This window comes from Macrobrachium rosenbergii, chromosome 3, assembly GCF_040412425.1.
Source record: "Macrobrachium rosenbergii isolate ZJJX-2024 chromosome 3, ASM4041242v1, whole genome shotgun sequence".
NCBI lineage: Eukaryota > Metazoa > Arthropoda > Malacostraca > Decapoda > Palaemonidae > Macrobrachium > Macrobrachium rosenbergii.
The window spans coordinates 47,342,498-47,368,976 of NC_089743.1; the positions used below are offsets into that span (position 1 = coordinate 47,342,498).

At 33.8% G+C, this 26,479-nt stretch overlaps 1 protein-coding gene across 3 annotated transcripts in view; it reads left to right on the plus strand.

Moving 5' to 3' along the window:
• Nucleotides 1–26,479, plus strand: part of LOC136855085 (transmembrane protein 117-like) — a 321,784-nt gene that overhangs the window by 240,574 nt on the left and 54,731 nt on the right. For all 3 annotated transcript variants that reach the window (XM_067131898.1, XM_067131907.1, XM_067131914.1), the window contains exons 4-6: nt 15,431–15,541; nt 19,435–19,574; nt 22,631–22,887. In XM_067131898.1, the coding sequence (XP_066987999.1) occupies nt 15,431–15,541; nt 19,435–19,574; nt 22,631–22,887 (508 nt within the window). The remainder of the gene's footprint in view (nt 1–15,430; nt 15,542–19,434; nt 19,575–22,630; nt 22,888–26,479) is intronic.

Sequence of the window (26,479 nt, forward strand, 5' to 3'; positions counted from 1 at the left end):
AAGTCCTCTCACAAACTTCTAAAACGTTGAAAATTCAGCTTGCGCGGAATGAATTAACGGCTTATAAATCCTAGCAAGGTGGGAACCAGGCTTAAACCTACATGATAAAGATTATTCTTCTCATTGTGGATGTTTCTGTCACCATTTTTTGTAGATGTGTAGCTCTTTGTACTTCTTATCACCAAAATTCTATCGGCTGTAGCTACTCCAATTTAAGGTGTACTGTAGTCTTCATCGCTTTTCGTAACTATTGCATACTTTTATCTTGATTTTTAGGTCTTTTTTTATAATGTGATAATTTTTTGAATGCCTGTTGGTACTCTTAATGTCTGTTATAAAGATACTCAAATGAACACCACATTCGTTGGAAACGTGAATTTCAAGTCAATGGACCCTGTGGGCTTCTTCCATATGAATAGGGTTCGTGCTTTGAATAATAATAATAATAATAATAATAATAATAATAATAATAATAATAATAATAATAATAATTTTTTTATATGTAACAATCAGTGGTCTGCAAAATAGTGTACAGGAAAAATTATATCAAATCAAGTGAAGCTACTCCATCAGTAAACATGTATATTATGATTCTTTTATTTATCAGTCGGTTGAGATTTGATGGAGACATGTCGATTACTGTTATTATCTGAAAATGCCATTCACCGCATTTTTTTTACCGTTGTTTTATTAGTTCAAGGTGCTAGTACAGTTATTACTGTTATTTGAGTTACTACTATTGTCACTGTCAGTGCTATTATTTGGCTAAAGTTATTTAAATGAAGAGTAAATCACATCCGTAGCGACTTATATCAGTAAGCACTAAACGGTACAATACCCATACGACAAAATATGGAATGGACAAGCTATAGTGTTTTCTTTTCTTTTCGTTTTGACGCGTTTGTGGGAACTCTACTATGCAAGAAATGTGTAAGGAGAAATAAAAGCAGTATGTTAAGAAGAAGTAAAAGCAGTAGAGTATAAAGATACAGAAAAGAGGGAGACAGAGAATGATTTAGCCATTAGATAAGAAACCAGCCTAGAGAGAAGCAAAGACAAGATGCAAGACCCTATCATTGACAGCAAGAAGAATCTCTCTTACTCTCTCTCTCTCTCTCTCTCTCTCTCTCTCTCTCTCTCTCTCTCTCTCTCTCTCTCTCTCTCTCTCAACGTATAATTAAAATAAACATTCTAATAATAGATTCTAACAATATAACAATTTAGGCTTCAAGTATAATCGCTCTCTCTCTCTCTCTCTCTCTCTCTCTCTCTCTCTCTCTCTCTCTCTCTCTCTCTCTCTCTCTCTCTTCTCAACGTATAATTAAAAAAACATTCTAATAATAGATTCTAACAATATAATAATTTAGGTTTCAAATATAATCTCTCTCTCTCTCTCTCTCTCTCTCTCTCTCAGTGTATAATTTTTAAAAAATTTTTAGATTCTAACCATATCACATTTTAGGTTTCTTGTATTCTCTCTCTCTCTCTCTCTCTCTCTCTCTCTCTCTCTCTCTCTCTCTCTCTCTCTCTCTCTCTATGTATGATTTAAAAAGATAAATTCTAACACTATCACATTTTAAGTTTCACGGACAGTCTCTCTCTCTCTCTCTCTCAACGTGTAATTAAAAAACACTCTATTAATTGATTCTAACCATATAACAAATCAGGTTTCCAGTATAATCGCTCTCTCTCTCTCTCTCTCTCTCTCTCTCTCTCTCTCTCTCTCTCTCTCTCTCTCTCTCTCTCTTTGTATAATTTTTAAAAGATTCTAACCATATCACATTTTAGGTTAACGGTATTCTCTCTCTCTCTCTCTCTCTCTCTCTCTCTCTCTCTCTCTCTCTCTCTCTCTCTCTCTCTCTCTCAACGTGTAATTAAAAACACTCTATTAATTGATTCTAACCATATAACAAATCAGGTTTCCAGTATAATCGCTCTCTCTCTCTCTCTCTCTCTCTCTCTCTCTCTCTCTCTCTCTCTCTCTCTCTCTCTCTCTCTCTCTCTCTTTGTATAATTTTTAAAAAGATTCTAACCATATCACATTTTAGGTTAACGGTATTCTCTCTCTCTCTCTCTCTCTCTCTCTCTCTCTCTCTCTCTCTCTCTCTGTATGATTTAAAAAATAAATTCTAACATTATCACAATTTAGGTTTCACGTACAGTCTCTCTCTCTCTCTCTCTCTCTCTCTCTCTCTCTCTCTCTCTCTCTCTCTCTCTGAGAGACACTTGAACTAGGAAAAGAAGACCTTATATTATTTATTTGTTTCATTAAGGGGAAAAAACGTTTTTGTTCGTTTATACTCGACATCCTGAGAAGCTTATAATGTGATAAGTCGTAACCGCGTGGGTGATGGATCCGTTATTGACCTCGTTTCCAGAAAATAAGGACCATTGCTACGTAATAAGCCCTTTGGAAGTATTGATTAAACAAACAGTGGGCGGGCATTGCCGGATATAGAGAGAGGCAGCACGGTTGTATATGTATATATATATATATATATATATATATATATATATATATATATATATATATATATATATATATATATATATATATATATATATATATATATATATATATATATATAGTATATATATATATATATATATATATATATATATTATATATATGCATATATATAATATATATACATATATATAAGTATATATATACATACATACACATACATACATACATATATTATATATATATATATATATATATATATATATATATAGTATATATATGAAGATGATAGGCCCATAAAAGCTGTATATACTCGCACACGTTGCAGCCATATATTTCGGATACTTCTGTATCCCTGCATACCGGGATACAGAAGCATCCGTGCATACCGTGTTTTTATGGGACTTTTTATCTTCACAGTGTATTGTATAATGTGTATATATATATGTATATATGTATGTATATATATATATATATACACAGTATATATCCACTTGAGTCAATCTGTTAACGTTGTAGTTTATCTCTCTTTTTGTTCTTAATCTCTTGCTATGCTGAACTAATGGCAAAGTTTCTTGGAACACTAGCTTGAAATAATCTTGTAACCTAACATACGAGTATTGTCAACTAACCTATTGCAAGGACGCTGTATGATAACTAGTCAAATGACAAAATACCCGAGAAAGTAGTATTAGTAGTAGTAGTAGTAGTAGTAATAGCAGCAGCAGCATTAGTAGTAATAGTCACCTCAGAGTTACTCCATCAGAAAATATTATTATTCGCAATACTATGTCACCATAACTGCATAATCATTAAAAATTGTTACCCGTATTACTACCAACTATAGTAGTAGTAGTAGTAGTAGTAGTAGTAGTAGCAGAGGTAATTTACTGACAGTAGTCACAACAGAAATATTGTGTTTGGAAATGCCCAAGAGCAGTTTTGCATTGCAACAACAATAAATAATTTCCTTAATATGAATAATCTTGTGACAGCCACGCTATTGAGGTAGTTCGCAGATTATTATTTTTATTATTATTATTATTATTATTATTATTATTATTATTTGGAAGGAGTCCCTCTTTTAGGGCAGTGTTACTAAAAACAATTGCTGTTTCAACGGTATTAAGCTTACATAATAAGAGGAATAGAGAGGAATCTCTACAAGCGGTATGGCTTTGAAATAGCAAGTGTTTTATTATTATTATTATTATTATTATTATTATTATTATTATTATTATTATTATTATTATTATTATTATTATTAGCAATAGCAACGGTATTTCAACCTCATCGTTCACGCCATTCCAAACATAGTTCTAAAAGTCTCTTGAACTCCTGGACCTGACGAGGGTGTGTAAATGCATGGAGTATTTTGGAACTGAGAGACAGCGAGTGGCCCAGGGTAGAAAAAGAAGGGTTGTTGGGGGGAGGGCTAGGGGAGAGATTCAAAGGGGTTTTTCTGAAAGTATTTTCCTATTACGAAGCTGAAGCCGAAGAATTGAGTTTTCCATGGTCTAGAAAGGTTGACTTGATAAGTGAATATGACGCAGGTGAGTTATTTATGTAAAGTTTAAGTGAGGTCTTTTTGTTTGCCGGAGGTCTTGAACGCTTTGACCTATAAGCCCATTGCCTTTGTTGTTGTTTATCAGTCACTGCTATTCGAGTTAGCTAATACACACACACACACACACACATATATATATATATATATATATATATCTAATATATATCTAATATGTATGCATATATATATATATATATATATATGCATACATATTAGATATAATCAACACAAATCACGTGTGGAACAGAAATAAATTTCTGACTCACATCAGGATCGAACCAGGTCTTTCAATTGAAAGACGAGACCGCTGCCAACCAAGTTGCACAAGTCATTGTACCTAAGGCTTTACCTGGGCAAGATAACTGCTTGCATACCAGCGTGTTTTCCCTATTCAGAAAGGATAATTTGAATAAAATGCTGTCAACTGAGTCACTTTTGATTCGGGAAGTTGGATAAAACAAGATGGTATGCAAGGCAGAGTGCCTGCCCAGGGAAAGCCTTAGCACAGTGGGTATTAAGGTTTCAACTTCTTTTATGTCTTGTGTAGCTTGGTTGGCAGCGGTCTCGTCTTTCAATTGAAAGACCTGGGTTCGATCTTGATGTGAGTAAGAAATTTATAAGTATATATATATATATATGTGTGTGTGTGTATGTATATATATATATATATATATATATATATATATATATATATATATATATATATATATATATATATGTGTGTGTGTGTGTGTGTGTGTGTGTGTGTGTATATATATACATTCAAACTACTCACAATTGCAGTGGCCGTCTCCCAGTGAACCATTTTATGCCATTTTAGTTCTACAGCAATGTTCGTATGTAGGTAAAATAATTTTGTACGTACAGATTTGTCTCATTAGCCCAACGTCTTCCGGTATGAAAAACCATACTTCAGTCTTCTATTGATCAATAAAAATGGCATTTAGTTCGTTCAGCTATTATATTTCCAGTTTAATGAATGATTTATAATAAAATATTCCTTGGGATAGACTCAAGGGAGTTACCAAACCCTAAATATAATATTGTTACGTAATAGAAGGAGCAGCCCACTCGGATAACAATGATTAATAAACAACAACAAAGGCAATGAGCCTATGGTTCAAAGCGTACAGAACCTCCAGCAAAAAAAAAAAAAACTCACTAAATAACTGACCCACATCATCTTGAAGCCACCCATTCCATGCCATGGAAAACTTGCCCTCGACTTCGGCGTCGAAATACGAAAATACTTTCGTAAAACCTTAGAGCCTCTGAACCTTTCCACACCCCCCGCCCCATTTCCCCACCCGGGCCACTCACTGGCTATCCGTTCCAAAATACTCCATGCATTTATGGATCCTTGTCTGGTCCAGGAGTTCAAGAGACTTAGAACTATGTTTGGAATGGCGCGAACATTGAGGATGAAATACCGCTTCTGTTACTAATAATATTAATGATTACAATATTAATCAGCAACTTGTCTCAAACAAGTGACTGTCACAAGCTTATACATTCCTGCGAAATACGTTTTTTGGGGGGTTCATGGACGTTTGCAGAGGCAAAATATTTTTTGTCACTACTGTCAATAAGTTAATGTTGTTACTGCTACGAATGATGACAATGGTGATGATATATTAAGTAAGGAGACTTTTCCGTGTGCAGTCCTATTACAAATGATGGCTGCTTCACCGGAGTTTGATTTGCAGCAAAGCTCTCTCTCTCTCTCTCTCTCTCTCTCTCTCTCTCTCTCTCTCTCTCTCTCTCTCTCTCTCTCTCTCTATGCTTTTTTCCTCTTCCTTTCTCTGTAGGGGAAAGGTCACGTAACAATTATCTAGTATTTATTTGTTTTAAGAGAAGCTATGACTTACTCAGGGACATTTTAATTTTGCTAATATATATATATATATATATATATATATATATATATATATATATATATATATATATATATATATATATATATAGTAAAATAAAATGTCCCTGAGTAATTTTCATATATATTCTATATATATATATATATATATATATATATATATATATATATATATATATATATATATATATATATATATATATATGCAGTTATTTACAAAGCACAGGAAATGGGAAACATGACCATTAACCTTACCTTGTAGATCAAAACAGTATGATCGTAACGAAAGACGGATATGTACTAAATTCTGAAGCTTATTAAAGTTGTTATAGATTATGCCTACCTAGAGCAGCTCTTTGGTGAAGCTAGAGCCTGTGGAAGTGAAGAGAAAACTTGGTCAGTGAGAAGAGGAATAAAGGAAAAGGGGAAATTGAACCCCTATGTACCCAGCGTTCCCCATCAGTAAACGACATAGATTTATAGAAGTAAGTACTAGTATAGTTATAGGCTACGAAGGAAAGGGAAAGAAAAGTTTGAAAGATAAAAGTCTTGGTGAAAATGGACAGCCAGGAACGAAAAGGGGGGGATTTTTCTTATGAGAAAGAGGAAGAACTCTCCTGGAAATATTCAGTAGATCTCAAGATTTTTAAGATTAAATAGAAGACAGAAAAAGCTGTTTAGCTTCGGTTATAAGGAAAAGAGAAGGGGAAAAGAAAGGATACAAAGAATAAAAATAAGACAGTTTGAGAGACAGGAAATATAAGGCCCGAGCTCCTCAGATTAAGTTACTGCTTTATGTACTGTATATATATATATATATATATATATATATATATATATATATATATATATATATATATATATATATATATATATATATATATTTCATATTTAAATAATATATGTATGTATTTGTATATATATACATATATTATATATATATACATATATATACATACATATATACATACTGTATATATGTACCGTATACTTCTTTGATGAAGGCAGTGTTTTCTCGGGCGAGTCCTTCGTGCATTATCATTTTAATTCAGATTTTCGTAAAAGTTTTCCTGTTTTACTCTATACATAATCGAGTATTTTATAAAGCGGACATTTTATTGATTTCGTCAGAGTCCTGCGGATCAGCGAATGACGAATTTTCAGCTGATTCTCGGAGGGTTGAAAGGAAGGGTGAGAATGCAGAAGGATATCTGAGGAAAGGCGACTGAGGCGTAGGGGAGCTGAAGTATTTGGAGGCGTTTCCATAGCAGCTGGTGACGTTTGCTGGCTTGGTTCTTGAGGTTTTCTTGCGGACGGGAATCCGTTCGTTTCGTAATTTCTTTTTGTGTTTGGTTTCGGATTTCAGATTTGGAGGTGGGGCTACCATCGATGTGGAACTTGGTGCTGGTACTGGCGTTGGCGGTGTTACCACAGGTGCTGTAGTTCTTGTATTTGAATTTTAGCGATTTTTATACTGATATAGGCTGTTATTGCTCTTTCTGGATCATGTCTAGGTAGAGAAATAATAGAATAACATTTGCCCACCGAAGTTGAGTTTGGCGCTGAAACTTGTGCTGATGGTATTAACCTGGTGCTGTAGTTGCTGTAGTTTGATTTCACCGATTTAATAATGACATCAAGTGTTAATATTCTTACAAGGTAATATTTGACTAGAGAAAGAACAAAACAGTATTTGGCAAGGCATTTGATTACTTGCATAACCGAAAGACCAGTGGCCAGTGTCAGTCTTCATACTGATGTGACTGTAACATGAGATCTTTCGCTCCTAATCTTGTGATGCATAGCCATCTGTGAAGTCACCAGAAGTTGCGTGTCTTGTCAATATGTCCGCATCGTCTGGTGATGTAGACACATATTTCTCTCTTCAAGTGGCGGTGTTATATATTTTTAGACTAGTATTACTCTTATTAGCAATCATTTCGCAAATACGTTTATCCAGTCGAACTTAATGCTTCAAGGACAATTGGTAGTGTTCCCTTGGATTCAGTTGTAATTTATTGTATTTCTTGATTTTGTAGTTATTCAGTTTGAATGGAACGGTATTAGAATAAAAAAGAATTAAAAACGGCAAGTTTTCTTGAAGCATTCTTTTATCATTTGAGTGTGCAATTGTACGCATGATCTATTAATTTTTAGAAGATGAATTTATTTTGTATTAGCTTTCATACCTCATGAATTTTCCCTTCATATATTCATATATAACAATATATATATATATATATATATATATATATATATATATATATATATATATATAACCACAGGTGAAAAATAAGAAACAGGGTGTAGGTCTGACCGGTTTCGACTTTATTTCAAGCCATTGACGAAGGTCCTTCGTCAATGCTTGGAAATAAAGTCGAAACCGGCTGGGACCTACACCCCGTTTCTTATTTTTCACATGTGGTTATGTGTGATAAATGAATCACGTACAAAAGTGATAATAATCATATATATATATATATATATATATATATATATATATATATATATATATACTGTATATATATATATATATATATATATATATATATATATATATATATATATATATATATATATATATATATATATATATATATATATATCAAATTCACGTCTATTTTTTTAGTGATGCAAAACGTCCAATTTTCAAATTATATTTGTTCTCCTATGCCCTGTATTTTTTTCACTTCGTGTTATTAAAAGAACACTTTTAGCTTTGTACACTGTTGATTATCCAATACGGTTACCGCCATGGAATGCCAGACCAAGCTGGCACATAAACCACCTTGGCAATCTTGATATACAGTACGTAGCATTATGGGCTTGTAACCTCATCCCTTTCTTGAAAATAACTTCCTCGGAAGGGAAGCGCGTCCTGGGACTAACTCGTCTAAAGGAAAAGCAATATTTTTTTTTTATTTCGTTGCAAGCGTGTCTTGGGATCACCCCGTCTAAGGGAAAAGTAATAAATAGTATTTTTTTTATTTCATTGACATATAACTGAGTACTTGAACTGTTTTATAGGTCAGTTTATATGACAATCTCACTAGTAATGAGGAGCCAAAAATTTAAATACCTGTGTTTGATTTGAAAAGGGAGAAACCATAGTTCTGTAGCTTAATATAGCGTAGATATGCAAATAACTTTCCAGTCACTAAATGGACAACTACTGAGGAATGAAAACACTCCAAGTACGAAGCGTATTAATGAGATTCATTGCACGAATGTTAACTTACCTGTTCAGGAAGCGAAGTCTCTCGTCATAAATGTGGAAGGGAGTGAGAGACAATAATTTGAAATGCTCTTGATTAATGCATTAGACTGAGTGTAAGTGACATCATAAACCCAACCAAAGGAGTGAGCCCATCTCTCTCTCTCTCTCTCTCTCTCTCTCTCTCTCTCTCTCTCTCTCTCTCTCTCTCTCTCTCTCAGTCATGTAGATTTACCTTGCACGTTAGCCAAAATAATTTTTTGTTAATGGTAAAATGCAAATATACTCTCTCTCTCTCTCTCTCTCTCTCTCTCTCTCTCTCTCTCTCTCTCTCTCTCTCTCTCTGTGTGTGTGTGTGTGTGTGTACATAAAAGAGGGTCATTGCCCTTCGTTGTTTTACTCGTTAGGCAGAACAGCATGACGATGAAGCATTTTCTCATATCTCTTAAACAGAATTAATAGTTTTCGTTTTTTAATCTTTCATGATTTCTTGATTATGACATTAAATCATTACGAGAATACATTGAATCACTTCGAATTTCCATTAAATAATTTCGAAATTGCCTTAAATTACTTCGAAATTCCATTAAATCATTTCGAAATTTCATTAAATAACTTCGAAATTACATTAAATCACTTTGAAACTCCATTAAATCATTTCGAAATTCCGTTAAATCATTTCGTAATTCCATTAAATCATTTCGAAATTCCATTAAATCATTTCGTAATTCCATTAAATAATTTTTAAATTCCATTAAATCATTTTGAAACTCCATTAAATCATTTCGAATTTACATTCAATCATTTTAAATTGCATTAAATCATTTCGAAACTACATTACATAATTTCGAAATTACATCAAATAATTTTGAAAATACATTAAATCTTTTGGAAATTACATTAAGTCATTTCGAAATTTCATTAAATCATTTCGAAATTACATTAAATCACCTCTAAAATACATTAATTAATTTTGAAATTATATTAAATCATTTCGAAAATTAAATTAAGTTATTTCGAACTCTCACTAAAGTTTCGAAATTACATTAAATCATTTCGAAATTACATTAAATCGTTTCAAAATCATTAAATAATTTCGAAAATAACATTAAGTTATTTCGAAGTCACATTAAATAGTTTCGAAATTATATTAAATAATTTCGAAAGTACATTAAATAATTTTGAAAAAGCATTAAAATATTTCGAAATTACATTAAATAATTTCGAAATTATATTAAATCACATCTAAAACACATTAAATAATTTTGGAATTACATTAAAATCATTTCCAAATTACATTAAATCGTTTCAAAATGACTTGAAATAATTTCGAAATTCCAGTAAATCATTTGGAAATTACATAAAATCATTCCGAAATTACGCACATTAAATAATTTCGAAATTACTGCAAATAATTTCGGAATTATATAGATCAAATCATTTCGACATTACATTAAATAATTTCGAAATTCCATTAAATCGTTCCGAAATATCATAAAATAATTCCGAAATGACATTAAATAATTTCTAAATTAAATGAAATAATTTCGAAATTAAATGAAATCATTTCGAAATTAAATGAAATCATTTCGAAATTACATTAAATCGTTTCGAAATTCCATTAAATCATTCCGAAATGAACATTGGATAGTTCCGAAATGACATTTAATAATTTCGAAATAACATCAAATCATTTCGAAATTACATTAAACCATTTCGAAATAACGTTAAATCAGTTCGAATATGCAGATACAATGTTGATTATAAACGCAAACATAAATAACCTGCAGTCTTATGAGTTGAAAGTTAGCCAAACCTGATAAAAATCAAAAGTGAAGGAATTCAACCGAAGCAGAGACTGACTGCCCCTCGTTAAAAACTTCAGGGGTTTTGTCGCCTGGGGCTGTTGTACAGCGCTGTCTTCCCCTCACAGCAGTGTTGCTTGAGAGGGATTTAGCTAAGTAGCCCCCTATGTGGATGTAACACGGTTTTGCACGGGATTATGCTTTCACTCGGATTGACCCCAGTGATTCTTTCTGCAACAAACCTGGAAGGATTTGTTGTGTGTTAGATATATATATATATATATATATATATATATATATATATATATATATATATATATATATATATATATATATATAAGACAGTTGAAGGAGGAAGTACATCTCAGGTGGCCCCTAAAATACATTATTTGCGACGTTTCAATACCCAAGGTTTCATTTTCAAGCTAAAATGACAAAAACAACAATAAAATTAACATTAAATGCGCTAAATTACAAATATAAGATATGATACAGTATAAATAACGAATTAAAACCAACCATCAAGAGAGAAAGGAATGACAAGTCAAAAGGAACAAAAATGACAAAAGGCAACAGCTCACGTCAGGTCAAGAGTTGTCGATTGAGAAACAAGTTGTTTAACGAGCAAAGATTCCAGACTGTCAGTAGTTTGCCATTCGGTGCCCGTCCCAATACTAATTCTTTATATTATATATTATGCTTGTGTTTATTGGCGTGTTCTCTGATGCCGGAAAATTCAGGATTAGCAAGTTTGCTATCGCCATTGTGGCAATCAATTCTAACCCTTAGTAACCTCTCTGTGGATCCCACGTATGTCTCTAGATTATCTAGGGCAATTGAACTTGTACACAGCACATGCGGTCATCAAAGGGTCAAGTTTATCCTTGAATTTAAACAAACTACCCAGATTAAGGGAATTTGTTGTGATGATATTAAATTTAATTGCTAGTATATAGTTTAATTCATGATAAAAATTTTACGATGTGCTAAGAAAACTTATATTCAATTCATGAGTGTTTAATAGCCCTAGGCAATGGGCATCCTTTGTTAATTGACCAAATGTTATGGTTTTATTTTGTTAATTTTATTTATCTTTATTGTTATTTATCTTTTATTATTAGAGCAAAATGTTACTATTTTGTTTTTTTTTATCAATGTTTGCCTTACATTCACTCACTGAACACCAGTCTTTGTTTATGCTTTTATTTCTGTTAGTTATGACTTTACCTCTACATTTATCTTTAATTGCCAAATCTCTCTGCCCTATATTAGTCATTGTAAACTGTTTCTCTCTTATAAGGTTGCTAGCACGCCAATTCGTGCGGTAATTGTTTACGCTTCCATTTTCATTTATTGCATTCATCGGTCTCTATTATTCATCATCTTGACTCATTATACCTAATAATAAAAGATAAATAAAAATAACGCTAAATAAAAATAAAATTAAACCTACTTTTATATCAACTTGTCTTGCCTTGCTTTCACACCAGTAGTCCTCCGAAGGCCCCGGAGTTCACACCAGTCCTTCCGAGGCCCCGAAGGGTGGTCGTCCGTCGAAAAAAAATTCTTTGAATGACACCATAAAACCCTGGTGAGGCCACATGCGTCCCGGTCTCCATCAATAAACAAAAGGACCGCAGGGCCAAACCCCGGGACCAATTACTCATCATCACGTCCCGGGCTGACGTCAAGACCAGCCGCTAACCTCTCTCTCTCTCTCTCTCTCTCTCTCTCTCTCTCTCTCTCTCTCTCTCTCTCTCTCTCTCTGTGAGCAGTGACTGTTTAGGTGTTTAAAAGTCGAACTGTGGTGGTGGTGGTGGAGTGAGACCTTTGATTCAGGGTGGGAAAATAGATTTGCTTTTTGTTAAGCTTCATTGCCAGTTCGGTTGGTGTTGGTAAAACAATCATGTCTTTTTCTAGTTCATTAGCGTAGACTTCGACAGCTAACGACCCTTGAATAAAGCTTTTGTTAGCAAAGGAAGATATAAGAAGACAGGAGGCCCTTAGTGCATGGTAGTATCTTTGCAGATGTTCTTCGTCTTAACAATTATTTTATAAATAAAGCTTTTATTAGCAGAGGATACACGAATATGGGAGCTCTATAGTGCAAAGTGAGATCGTTGGAAATATCCTTTGTCTTTCACAGTTACTGTATAAATAAAGCGTTTGTTTGCAAAGACATTATCATGGGACCCCCTAATGCATAGTGCTATCGTTGCAAATGTTTTTTGTCTTTACAAATATTTTACAAATAAAGTTTGTTTTTGACTAAGATATCATACTAATGTGGGAGCCCCTTGCTGTATAGCGCGATCGTTGCAGATGTTCTCTATCTTCATTATTTCAAAAATAAAGCTTTTGTTAGCAAAGAAAGATATACGGAGATGTGAGCCCCTTAATGCACAGTGCTATCGTTACATAAGTTCTTTATCTGAACTATTATTTTGCAAATAAAGCTTTTTTTTTGGCTAATATATCATGCTAATGTGGGAGTCACATAGTGCATAGTGCTATCGTTCCGAAGACTTTTTATCTTAGCAATTATTTTACAAATACGGTAATCAACTGGAGAGACAACAGTTTAAAAACATAATCTTACGCTACTTATACATAACTTGTCAGCAAAAGATTTTAAGTGACGTAATCGATAAGCAGATAATAATAAGTACAATGGTTAATCTACCCCCACCCCTAATGTTCCTTATTTTGAATACGGTAGATTTCAAATTATTGATCTACTTGCAATAGACTCGTGACTCAGTCCAGTATTCCGCAATGCTGTTCTCCTTGCATTTTGATAAATTTTATCTATTTATTAATTTATTAATTCTTTTTAATAAGTGAGATATCTTTATGTGTTTCCATTTACCTTCTCTTCTTCCTAATGAACACCATTTTCATTGGAAGATTGAATTTCAAGTTAATGGCTCTTGTGGGCCTGTCCCCTATGAACAGGGTTCATCTTCTGAATAATAATAATAAATAATAATAATAATATAATAATATAATAATAATACAGGTAATTCATTGTTTCTTTTTAATAGGTGAGACATCTTCCTGTGTTTCCCTTTACCTTCTCTTCTTCCTAATGGACACCATATTTATTGGAAGCTTGAATTTCAAATCAGTGACCCCTGTGGACTTGCATAATAATAATAATAATAATAATAATAATAATTATTAATAATAATAATAACAATAATAATAATAATAATGCAGGCAATTCGTCGCCACTTTCATAAACACTGCGATACTGGAATATATTTGAGCGCAGTTATTTTAGAACTGTTATTTTCTTTATTCATCGAAAGTGGATTAAGAGATTAGCGCCCCGATAGGAATCGTTTTTATGCGCTGAAATTTTCATTATTTTTACTTTCGAAAACGAAATTTTGTATATTTATCATGAACTTTTTAAATATACAATTAATTGCTGTGCTGCTTATAAAGACTGAAATAAATAACCTGAATAGCAAGTGGTTCTACCCCACTTTTAGTTTTCTGTAAAAGAAAACTATTGAGTTGGCTTTGTCTGTCCCTCAGATCTTAAAAATCTACTGAGGCTAGAGGGCTGCAAATTGGTATGTTGAGCATCCACCCTCCAATCATCAAACATACCAAATTGCAGCCCTTTAGCCTCATTAGTTTTTATTTTATTCAAGGTTAAAGTTAGCCATAATCGTGCTTCTGGCAACGATATAGGCCAGGCCAGGCTCATACAGCATTATTCTGAGACCACCGAAAAATAGATCTGTAGCAGCTGTACAGAAAACTTGATTGTGCCAATGAAACCTCGGCGCATTTTTTACTTGCTTCATTATTGTTTTTAAACTAATTGATTTATACATTTATCATGAAAGGGGATAAGTATCCAATTAATTGCTGTGCGATTTACAGACACATTTAGGTAAATCACATAAGTAGCAAATGGTTCTACCCCACATTTTCATTATTGTTTTTTAAACGAATTAATTTATATATTTTTAATGAAGGTTACATATATCCAATTAATTGCGGTGCTACTTATAAAGACTTTAAAATAAATCACTTCAATAGAAAATGTTTCTATCCCAGTTTTTCATTATTTTTTTCGAAAACGAATTCATTCATACACTTACAGTGAAAGTTATAAATACGCAATTAATTGATGTGCGACTTATAAAGACTTTCAAGTAAATTACTAGAATGGAAAGTGGTTCTGCCCCAATTTTTCATTATTTTTTTCGAAAACGAATTAATTTGTACATTTATCGTGAAAGTTTAAATATCCAGTTATATGCTGTGCTACTTACAGTAATGGTAATAATAATTTATTATTATTATTATTATTATTATTATTATTATTATTATTATTATTATTATTATTATTATTATCGTGACAGACAATTAAATCTCTCTCCTCTCCTACATCAGAATAATCCCTCCACTTTCAGCCGTGCTGAAATTCTCAGTGCAACCTCAGGTCACATTGGCGGTAACCCTTTTTTCTTATTTTCCTCCTCAGGTCATCATGTGGCTGATTGCGATCCTGTGCGGGATGCTGGTCGGGAAAGTCCTCATTCACGGCCTCATCTTCAAGAGAGTCCTCAGGCTGAAGATGTTCAGAGATGAACAGGTGAGTCTGTCAGGTGAGATGTTCTTTTTTTGAAGTGGGAAATTTTTTTTTTTTTTTTTAATTCTGTAAGTTTTGGTTGGGGTAGGTAAGAGGCACTGGAGTCGCGCTAGGTTTTAGTGATTCACATGTATATGTATATGTATATATATATATATATATATATATATATATATATATATATATATATATATATATATATATATATACATACATTACATACATATATGTACATATACATATAAATGCATATGCATATTTATATCTATATACATATATATATGTATAGGAATTTCGGCTGATGAAGAGTTAGAGGAATTTATTTCTGGTGATAGAAATTCATTTCTCGCTATAATGTGGTTCGGATTCCACAATAAGCTGTAGGTCCCGTTGCTAAGTAACCAATTGGTTCTTAGCCACGTAAAAATAAGTCTAATCCTTCGGGCCAGCCCTAGGAGAGCTGTTAATCAGCTCAGTGGTCTGGTAAAACTAAGCTATACTTTTTTCTGACTCACATCGGGATCGAACCCAGGTCTTTCAATTGAAAGGCAAGGGCGCTGCCCACTAGGTCATACAGCAGCGCCCTTGCCTTTCAATTGAAAGACCTTGGTTCGATCTCGATATGAGTCAGAAATTCATTTCTGTTCCACACGTGATTGTGTGTTGATTATTTCTATAAATATGTATATATATTTATATATATAAATATATGAATGCATGAATGAATGTATATATGTATGCTTGTATTTATGTATGTATGTATCACCTCTAAACTCAACCGTACGTGGTTTAGGAAAACTATCGAAACCGTATGGGTATTTTTTTTTTAAATATTACATCACTCATGTTTAAAAAAAAAAAAGTAAAACTCGAAAAAAACACTTAAGGTCATGTTTAAAAAAAAAAAGGTAAAACTCGAAAAAAACACTTAAGGTACTAAATTAATGAACTGGTAAAAACTTTCGGTAATTAATAAATTGTTAACATTTATAACCACGTTTACACAGTCATCCCTTTCTGTGGCAAACCTTGACAACTAGCAGTTTATAGTAACCGATAACGTATCCAAAATTATTTTAGTAGACAAGTGGAACTGTGCAAATAATTTCCCGTTATTCTTTCAAGAAGATATTACCGGTGATGTTTGTACCAAGGCAAAAATATGTTTCCTAGTAACTAGGTTGATAGTTTTGAAAATTATACTTAACACATCTTACAGAATATTAAATATCATCTGGACATGGATGCGAAGCTCTGTATGATTCTAATTTTAAAACGAACTTTTCTTCATGATTACGTCCGTCTGTAGAAGTGCGTGTAGATAGACAACTCCCGTAATAAACCTCAGGTCAAACCAGTATCACGTTCAGCGTCCCTTTTGGTGCGAGACGGAGCTCTCTACAAATCCAGGCTTCAGACACTTAGCTTTCACGTTAGCCAGGTGAGAATTATGAAATTAAAGTATGAAACTGGATTATGAAATATTAACCCGTGAGCTCTTTTGGGAATTCTTTCTCACGCGGCTTGTAAATAAGCCTTTTGGGTGAAAGTCCTTTTTAGCAGAAATTAACAATTTATTATTTTTTGTAAAACAAAACTATTGTGCCGGCTTTGTCTGTCCGGCCGCGCTTTTTCTGTCCGCCTTCAGATCTTAAAAACTACTGAGGCTAGAGGGCTGCAAATTGGTATGTTGATCATCCATCCTACAATCACCAAACATACCGAATTGCAGCCCTCTAACCTTAGTAGTTTTCATTTTATTTAAGTTTGAAGTTAGCCATAATCGTCCTTCTGGCAACTATATAGGACAGGCCACCACCTGGCAGTGCTTAAAGTTTCATGGGCCGCGGCTCATACAGCACAGACCACCGAAAGATAGATCTATTTTCTGTAACAGAAAACTCGATTGCACCGAAGAAACTTCGGCGCATTTTCTTGGCTACTTGTTTTTTTGTTGACGAAATATTGAAGCTTGGCGTCTAATTATTAATTAGATGTTGATTTGTAAATGTTTTTTTCAGAGGCGTTTCATTGATTCGGGTATTTTTGAAGCAACCAAAGATTAATGTTAAAAATAAATAAATAAAGCACATCTGTGAATTTATGTAACACGGCTTACACGTTCTTCCCTTCCTTTGGTATGCCTTCACAACCAGTTGTTGACAGAAACAGCTGCTGTAGCCAAAATGAATTTAATCGAGAAGTAGAACTGAGGAAATAATTTTTTTAAAGATTTTTCGGTAGTGTCTATACCAAGGGAAATTATGTTTCCTAGTATTTTAATTGATAATTATATTAAAATTTTAGCGTGAAGGAAGTTGTTATAAAAAAAACTTTTGGGTACTATTATTCTGTATATTTTTAGGAAACTTTTCCTTTTTTAGTTTACTGAATAAAAAAACTTGTGCCGGCTTTGTCTGTCCGTCCGTATTTTTTCTGTCCGCACTTTCTCTGTCCGCCCCCAGATCTTAAAAACTACAGAGGCTAGAGGGCTGCAAATTGGTATGTTGATCATCCACCCTCCAATCATCAAACATACCGAATGGCAGCCCTCTAGCCATAGTAGTTTTTATTTTATTTCAGGTTAACGGTAGTCATAATCGTGCGGTTGGCAACGATATAGGATAGGCCACCACCGGGCCGTGGTTAAATTTTAATGGGCCGCGGCTCATACAGTATTATACCGAGATCACCGAAAGCTAGATCTATTTTCGGTGGCCTTGATTATACGATGTACAGAAAAATCGATTGCGCCGAACAAACTTCGGCGCATTTTTTTTTTTTTTTTTTGTAAATACTTAACAAAAACATATCATCAGTTATTACTGATGCGTTTACGAAATAATAAACAAAGTTTATGCAGCAACTTCGTGATCAGCACATTGTTTCGGTGTTCACAAGTACTGGATGTTCCGAAATAAAGTAAATGAAACTGTACTTTTATATTCAGAGGAAATTAAAGTTATATAATATAGATAATAGCTTCCACAGGACAAATCTGAGCAAAAGTCAAAAGATTTCATGAATTTCCAGGAGATAAAATGATTGCAAATCGAAATATTGCGAAAAAACCTTTTATTAGGAAATAAAAGTATGACCTGAAGGCGAAAAGCCTAAGATCTAAATAGAAACAGAAATGCAGATGATGAAAGATAATGATCGATTTATGAATTGAAGATGGAGCAGAATTCTTCTTAAAAGAAGTGAAATAGATTCAAGTAAAATGAAGTGGAAATCTCAGTTATTAACGTTATGAGCCAGTGTTTCTTTTTGTGTCAGAGAACGTAATTAAAGGCATTTTAATTAATGTGTTCAAATGAGACAATATTGATAAGAGCAGAAAATTCAAAGTAGAAAAAGCTATATGAAATGGTGAAAAGTTTTGTGAGAGAAAATAGCAAACGTTTAGTTTCTTAGTTTCTCATGCACAAGTAGACATTATTGATAGCGCTTCGAATATTTCATTATGCTTCAAACTTTTTGAAGCTCCTCTCCGTTTTGAAATGTGGAATTCAATGCAGTTAGTATAAACATAAGTTTAGGTTTTTCTTACTAACATTTCTGAAGTTTTATTATAATGAAGTGTTGTTCCTAACATTTTGAATATCAAGCTTTGAATAATACTGCCCAAAATTGTCATTTTATGTTTATATCTATTAAGTTTTTATATATATTATATATATATATATATATATATATATATATATATATATATATATATATATATATATATATATATATATATATATACATATATATACGTGTGTGTGTGTGTGTACGTGCGTGCGCGTATGAGAGAGAGAGAGATAGAGAGAGAGAGAGAGAGAGGTCATACATTCATCGGTTTCGTGACACAAGTAAAAGATAATTCCATCTCCTCCGCCTCCTCTTTTCAGGGTTCCTGGATGACCATGTTCCTGACGGTGATCGTGTCTCTCTACATGTTCTCCTACGTTTACAACCTCATCCTGTTGATAGGTCACAGCGAACACTGCAAGTGGCAAATAGGGTCAGATATGGGGGTCACCAACGAAAGGTAAGGCATTCGAAATGGAAATATGGTAATGTACGTAGCGGAGGGAAGACGTTGGGATTACAATATGGCCTTTGAGAAATCTTTGGTTAGATAGGAAGTAACGACTAATATCAATTATAATAACTTTATTACATGTGTGGATGTAGACTATATGTATATTGGAGCACTAATGATTAGAACAGAGGCGACGTTATCATACTTCATTATTAGACAGTGACGACCAATACTGGCGCCATCTTCCCTCGGGCGAGGTGCAATGTAAACAAATACACGCAGGTCATAAATGTGATGATATCTTCAGTACAAGGCTACACGAAAGGTACACAATGTAAGGAATGAATATGTATGTGTGCATGGATATGTGTGTATATATATATATATATATATATATATATATATATATATATATATATATATATATATATATATATATATATATATATATATATATATATATATATATATATATATATATATATATATATATAATGTTTTTGTATTTTTGTACGCATATGTGTACCCTTTATCAAAATATTCTCCTGCTCAATAGAATGTTCTATATAACAGACACAACTGAAATTTTAACACCACTGACAGATAATGACTTTGAAACGCTGTCATAACCTACTATATCAGTGACAACATAGTTACTGCAAGGGTTCGTAATTTTGGTCTTATCTATTGAAAAAAATTCAGCTTAAAGCTTTTGAATGTCTGCATCAATAGACAAGGGTGGATGACAAAGTAAACAGCATCCACATGGAATAAGCACACAGGGGCCATTAATTTGAAATTCAAGCTTCCAAAGACCCTACTGCAGCAGTAACTGATCATGATACAGAGCCAGTGATTTTTCATTGCCCTGGGGAGACGCGAACCCGCGACATTTGAGTGGGATACCATGACACTAACCACTATACCAGCGGACCAGCTAAACGTAATGACAGCATTTCAGAGCTCCATCTTCTCTTCTTCTGAAGTTAACTTTAATGAAAATGTAATATTTATTCATTAAAGATTATGGATTCTTTTTAAACCTCCCAGCTTCGTTTTGTACACCCATGATCAGGCATTTCCGGGTGCCTGGTGGTTTCTCAAATAATGTAACATATACTGAGAATGCGAACTTGCCCGAGGTGAGATGGCGGCCTATTTTTCGTCATTTATATGTGTGTCGCCTTATTACTCAGACCAACACTATTTGTGGGAGTATATGGATGCTCAAGGTTCATTTGTATTTGTCTCGTGTACAAGAATCTACGGTGTACAAATTGCTCAGTTACATGTTCGCTCTGTGACAGAAAACTCTGGCACTACTTTAAGTAATTCATTAAAATGATTCATCCCGGAGGGGGACAGTGCCGTCAGTGCACCTCACGGGGTGCACTGTAGGCGTTACTAAAGGTTCTTTGCAGCGTCCCTTCGGCCCCTAGCTGCAACCCATTTCATTCCTTTTTACTGTACCTCCATTCATATTATCTTTCATCCATCATGCTATCAACCCTCTCCTAACAATAATTTCATAGTGCAACTGGGAGGTTCCTTTCTAGCGCTGAATGACCTCATAGGTCCCAGTGCTTGGCCTTTGGCCTAAACTCTATCTTCCATTCCATTCCATTTCATTGAATGATTCACAGTTCAGATGAAAAGAACCAGCAAGCAGTTCATATTCACACCGAATATTGGTATACTAAGGAACAGGACTGCGTTGGTTCTGTTGTAGAGAATCGAAACTCCGAATCAGTTCACGAAGCGATAGGTGAAATGTCACACGCTTTGTAAACAGTGCTCGCAGCAATATAGTATGCATGCATGCGTATACATCACATTCCTATACATACATACATATGGACATACGTAGTTCCTATGTATTTTTAATCTGTAACAAAAAAAAGCTATTGACTTCAATCGTCCTATAAAAAGAAGGCAACTTGATTTTTTTTGTTTTGTTTTGTTCGGCAACGGTTTAAAGTACGCTGCTGTTACAGCTGCAGCAAACAAATTTGATGAAAAGGTCAGAGGCCGCTGCAGCTGGGGCAATCACTTGTGTTAAATGCCAGCATTTGAGGAATCAAGGCTTTTTTTCGGGGTTGGGGGGTGGGGAGGGAAGGTCACGGGAGAGTGATTTAGGGATTATATAGTCTGTGAATTTGTCAATCTCTTTGTCATAAGTTTTTATAAGGTTGTTATTTCAGCAGTGTTATTATTATTATTATTATTATTATTATTATTATTATTATTATTATTATTATTATTATTATTATTATTATTATTTTGTTGAAGAGAACGGCAGCATCAGTGGAACTGATTTTATATATGGTCTTCGCAATTCTCCTTATCCAGATATGAACATCGGCCAGTTATTAGCAAATATCAGCCCTGACGAGAAGAAAATAATAAGAATTAAGAAGACCATATATAGAATCAGTTCCACTGATGCTGCCATTCTCTTTAACAACACATGCTTGAAAGAGGGTCTGTTATCTTCATGTTATTATTATTATTAATTATTATTATTATTATTATTATTATTATTATTATTATTGGTATAATAAAATCGATTTCAGGAGCACTATGATAATAGAAATAGTCGTAACCTGACAGTAACGTAATCAGTAAGAATATCAATTATTATTATTATTATTATTATTATTATTGGTGCAGTAAAATCGATGTCAGGAGTACGTTGATAATGGAAATAGTAGTAGACTAATAGTTACGTAATCAGTGAGAGTATCAATAGTTATTATTATTATTATTATTATTATTATTATTATTATTATTATTATTATTATTATTATATAAGTAATGTTACCGATTTCAAAAGCACAATGGTAATGGAAACCAAGACCTTGATGGAAACAGTAGTAGACTAACAATTGCGTAATCAGTGACATTATCAATTATATCAAATATGTGAACAGTAATAGTTTCACCTTCAGTACCTTTTGCAATTACGCCATCATGTAACCCAGGGACATATATCTGACAAAGCCATGCCCTTCGGTGCCATCATGTACCCTAGACTCATATCTAATGTCCACGCCGTCCGGCAGCATGATGAAGGCGGCCGCCACCTGCACGTGGCTCGGCGACTTGGTCACGGCCCTCATGGTGACCGACATGATGCTTCAGGACAACCTGTACCCTCACTGGGCCACGGGATTCCGCCGCCTCTACCGCCTCTCCAACGTCCCTCGCATCCTGATCTTTTGGTGTGGCTCCATCGTCGTGGCCACCGTCGTCATCTTCCTCATCGTCTCGGATTACATCTCGTGGGATCAGCTCAACAAGGGCTTCGTCGAGACCACAGGTAAGGGGGAAGCTCAGAGGTCCTCCAAGGGGGAAAGGGTGAGCAAGGAGAAACCACAAGTAAGGATGAAAGGTAGGCAAGGAGGAATCACAGGTAAGGGGGAAGAGATTGGAAAGTGAAATCCAGGAAAAACCATAGGTAACGGGGTGGGGAAAGTAGGCAGAGAGAAACCACAAATAAGGGGGCCAGGAAAGGTAGACCAGGAGAAAGCACAGGTAAGTGGGAAACTACAGGTAAGGGGGAAAGGTAGGCTAGGAGAAACCACAGGTAAGGGGGAAATGATGGCCAAGAAGAAACCACTTGTAGGGAGAGAGAGATAGGCAAGGAGAAACTCTAGGTAAGGGGCGAGGTAGGCAAGGAGAAAACACAGGTAAGGGGAGAGGTAGGCAAGGAGAAAACACAGGTAAGGGGAGAGGTGGGCAAGGAGAAAATACACTTATTGGGAGAGGTAGGCTAGGAGAAAACACTTAAGGGGAGAGGTAAGCAAGGAGAAAACACAGGTAAGGGGAGAGGTTAGCCAAGGGGAAAACGCAGGTAGGAGGGGAAAGGTAAGTAAGGAGAAAATACAGGCAAAGTGAAGCTAGAATCATGGGAAACCACAGGTAAGGAGAAACCGTAGGCAAATAAGGATCCATACGAAGTACCACACTTATGAAAAAACACCAGGTAACAAGTTGTAGGCAAAAATAAATCCAGGTTAGAAGATTGAAAATCTGAGGACATAAAGGAATCCCACAGGTAATGAAAAATCTCGGGTGAAGACAAACCAGAAGCACTCGTACTTACTAGTGAGTAAATGAATTAATAATTCAAATCCTCATGTAACTATTAGTTTTCTTATCACTAGTTACGTAATTCATATTCAGATGGACGCTTTGCTCAAGTTGAGGTTGAATAAAGCCAGACGCCAGGTCGATTAAAAGAAACCCCTTACCATAACGTATAGGTAAGGGATGGAAGCTTGACTGATCTGCACAGGTTGACATTGCAATAACTATGGTCATCGCTTGGTTTTGTTTTAATATTCATCGGTCATTTTATTCTTGAAAATTACCAAATTTCCCAAAGGCCTGTAGAAGAGGGTAATGCAGTCACTGCACCTCACGTGGCACACAGTAGGCAATAATAAAGGGATGTTTGCAGCGTCCCCCTTCGGCCCCTACCTGCATCCACTTTTAAGCCTTTTGCATTACGCCGATTCCCCAATCCTTTCCCCGGTCTTGCTTTTAATTTTTAGTGCAAGTGTTGGGGTGTCTCCCAGTTCGGCCGTTAGATCCTTGTACTTCATCTCCTGTATTTTCCGGATCTCTTTATCTTGCTGTCCAACCACTTCAACTCCTTTTCACTGTGAAGCGCTGAATGGCTGAAAGTGCCCAAACGCTGGGCTTGACAGCCTTAATTTTATAAATCAGTCATAAATTTCTAAGAAACTGGGACCCAAATCCAAACGAGAGACAGATAATTATTATCATTATTCTTCCGTTCATTTGTTTTTTTCTTTGCTGTTTTCTGTTCTTGTATTGATCAAATTTCTCTAAAACAGCTGCGAATCGTAAAAGCCATTTTTCGCATTCATCTCCTCTTTACACTTTATTCATTGGGTTTACATATTCATCGATGATAAATACTGGACATGAAAGTGGATTTTACAAGCCAAAACAAAGCTTGCCTAATGCAGGTTTTAACCGATGGTATTGGGACAGTATATACTTTTTTTCATGCTAGTGGATGCCAGTATGATAGACCAGGATTGAAAAAAGGGAAGATTGATATATTGCGGTTTCACTATATTGGGTCGCGTACTATATTTTACTGCCGGAGTCTAGGATTAAAAGTGAATAATACCGGTGAGGAAAATTGTGGTATATATATATATATATATATATATATATATATATATATATATATATATATATATATATATATATATATATATATATATTTTGCTACTGAACAGAAAGTTATTTCCCTTTTTTATTAAATAAGTCTTTGATTTCCTATCCTTGTTAAATTTCTCCTATCCTTTTATTCCCAAGTTATTCTATAATCTTTTCTATCACTTAACACTTTGAAGTTATTCACTTCTTAAACATGAACAGACATCTATATACCAGTCTCTCTCTCTCTCTGTACACACACACACACACATTAATATATATATATATATATATATATATATATATATATATATATATATATATATATATATATATATATATACATATATACATATATAATATATATTCATATTTACATTTATATTTATATATGTAAATATATATACATTTATATATATAAATGTATATATATTTACATACATAAATATAAATGTAAATATGAATATATATTATATATGTATACATTATATATATATGTGTGTGTGTGTGTGTGTGTGTGAAAGAGAGAGAGAGAGAGAGAGAGAGAGAGAGAGAGAGAGACTGGTATATAGATAAGTCTGTTCATGTTTAAGAAGTGAATAACTTCAAAGTGTTAAGTGATAGAAAAGATTATAGACTAGAATAACTCGGGAATAAAAGGATAGGAGAAATTTAACAAGGATAGGAAATCAAAGACCTATTTAATAAAAAGGGAAATAATCTTCTGTTCAGTAGCAAAAATGTAAAAAGAGTAAATTAAAGCAAAGTTATACGAATCAGTGAAGCGAATCTCTCAGATTAAGACTATATCTTTTATATCAACCTTAATACAAATTCGAGCGGACAGTTTGATGTCCTTATATTACCCAGATTCGTATGTTATTATTATTATTATTATTATTATTATTATTATTATTATTATTATTATTATTATTATTATTGTTTGTTAAAGAGAATGGCAGCATCAGTGGAACTGATTTTATATATAGTCTTCTCAGTTGTTCTTATTATTTTCTTCTCGTCATAGTCTGGATAAGGAACTGGTTTCTTAAAATAATTTTATATCATTACATAAAGAAATGGAAGTTTAAAGTGGAGTTTGATCGCTGTAGAGTTTTTGGAGATCAACGACGAAGGTTCTACATAAAAATAAAAATCCCGATTTCCAGAAACTCTACGGCGAACAAACGCCACTTTAAACTTCCATTTCTTTTATGCAATAAAATTTGTATTTCAAGAAACCAATTCCTTATCCCGACTATGAACATCGGCCAGTTATTAGCAAATATCACCCCTGACGAGAAGAAAATAATAAGAACAATTGAGAAGACCATAATATATAAAATCAATTCCACTGATGCTGCCATTCTCTTTAACAAAACATGCTTGAAAGAGGGTCTATTACCTTCATATATTATTATTATTATTATTATTATTATTATTATTATTATTATTATTATTATTATTATTATTATTATTATTATTATTTCAATAGAAGAAACCTATTCACATGGAGCAAGCACACAGGGGGCCATTAACTTGAAATTCAAGCTTCCAAAGAATGTTGGTTTTAACCTCCCACCGCAGACCCCACACTGCAGCAGTAACTGAGTTTTCCTTGTTAGACCTTGGGGAGACGCGAACCCGCCTCATCTGATTGGCATATCACGACACTAACCACGATACCAGCGGACTAGCTAAAAGGAAAAAAAAAA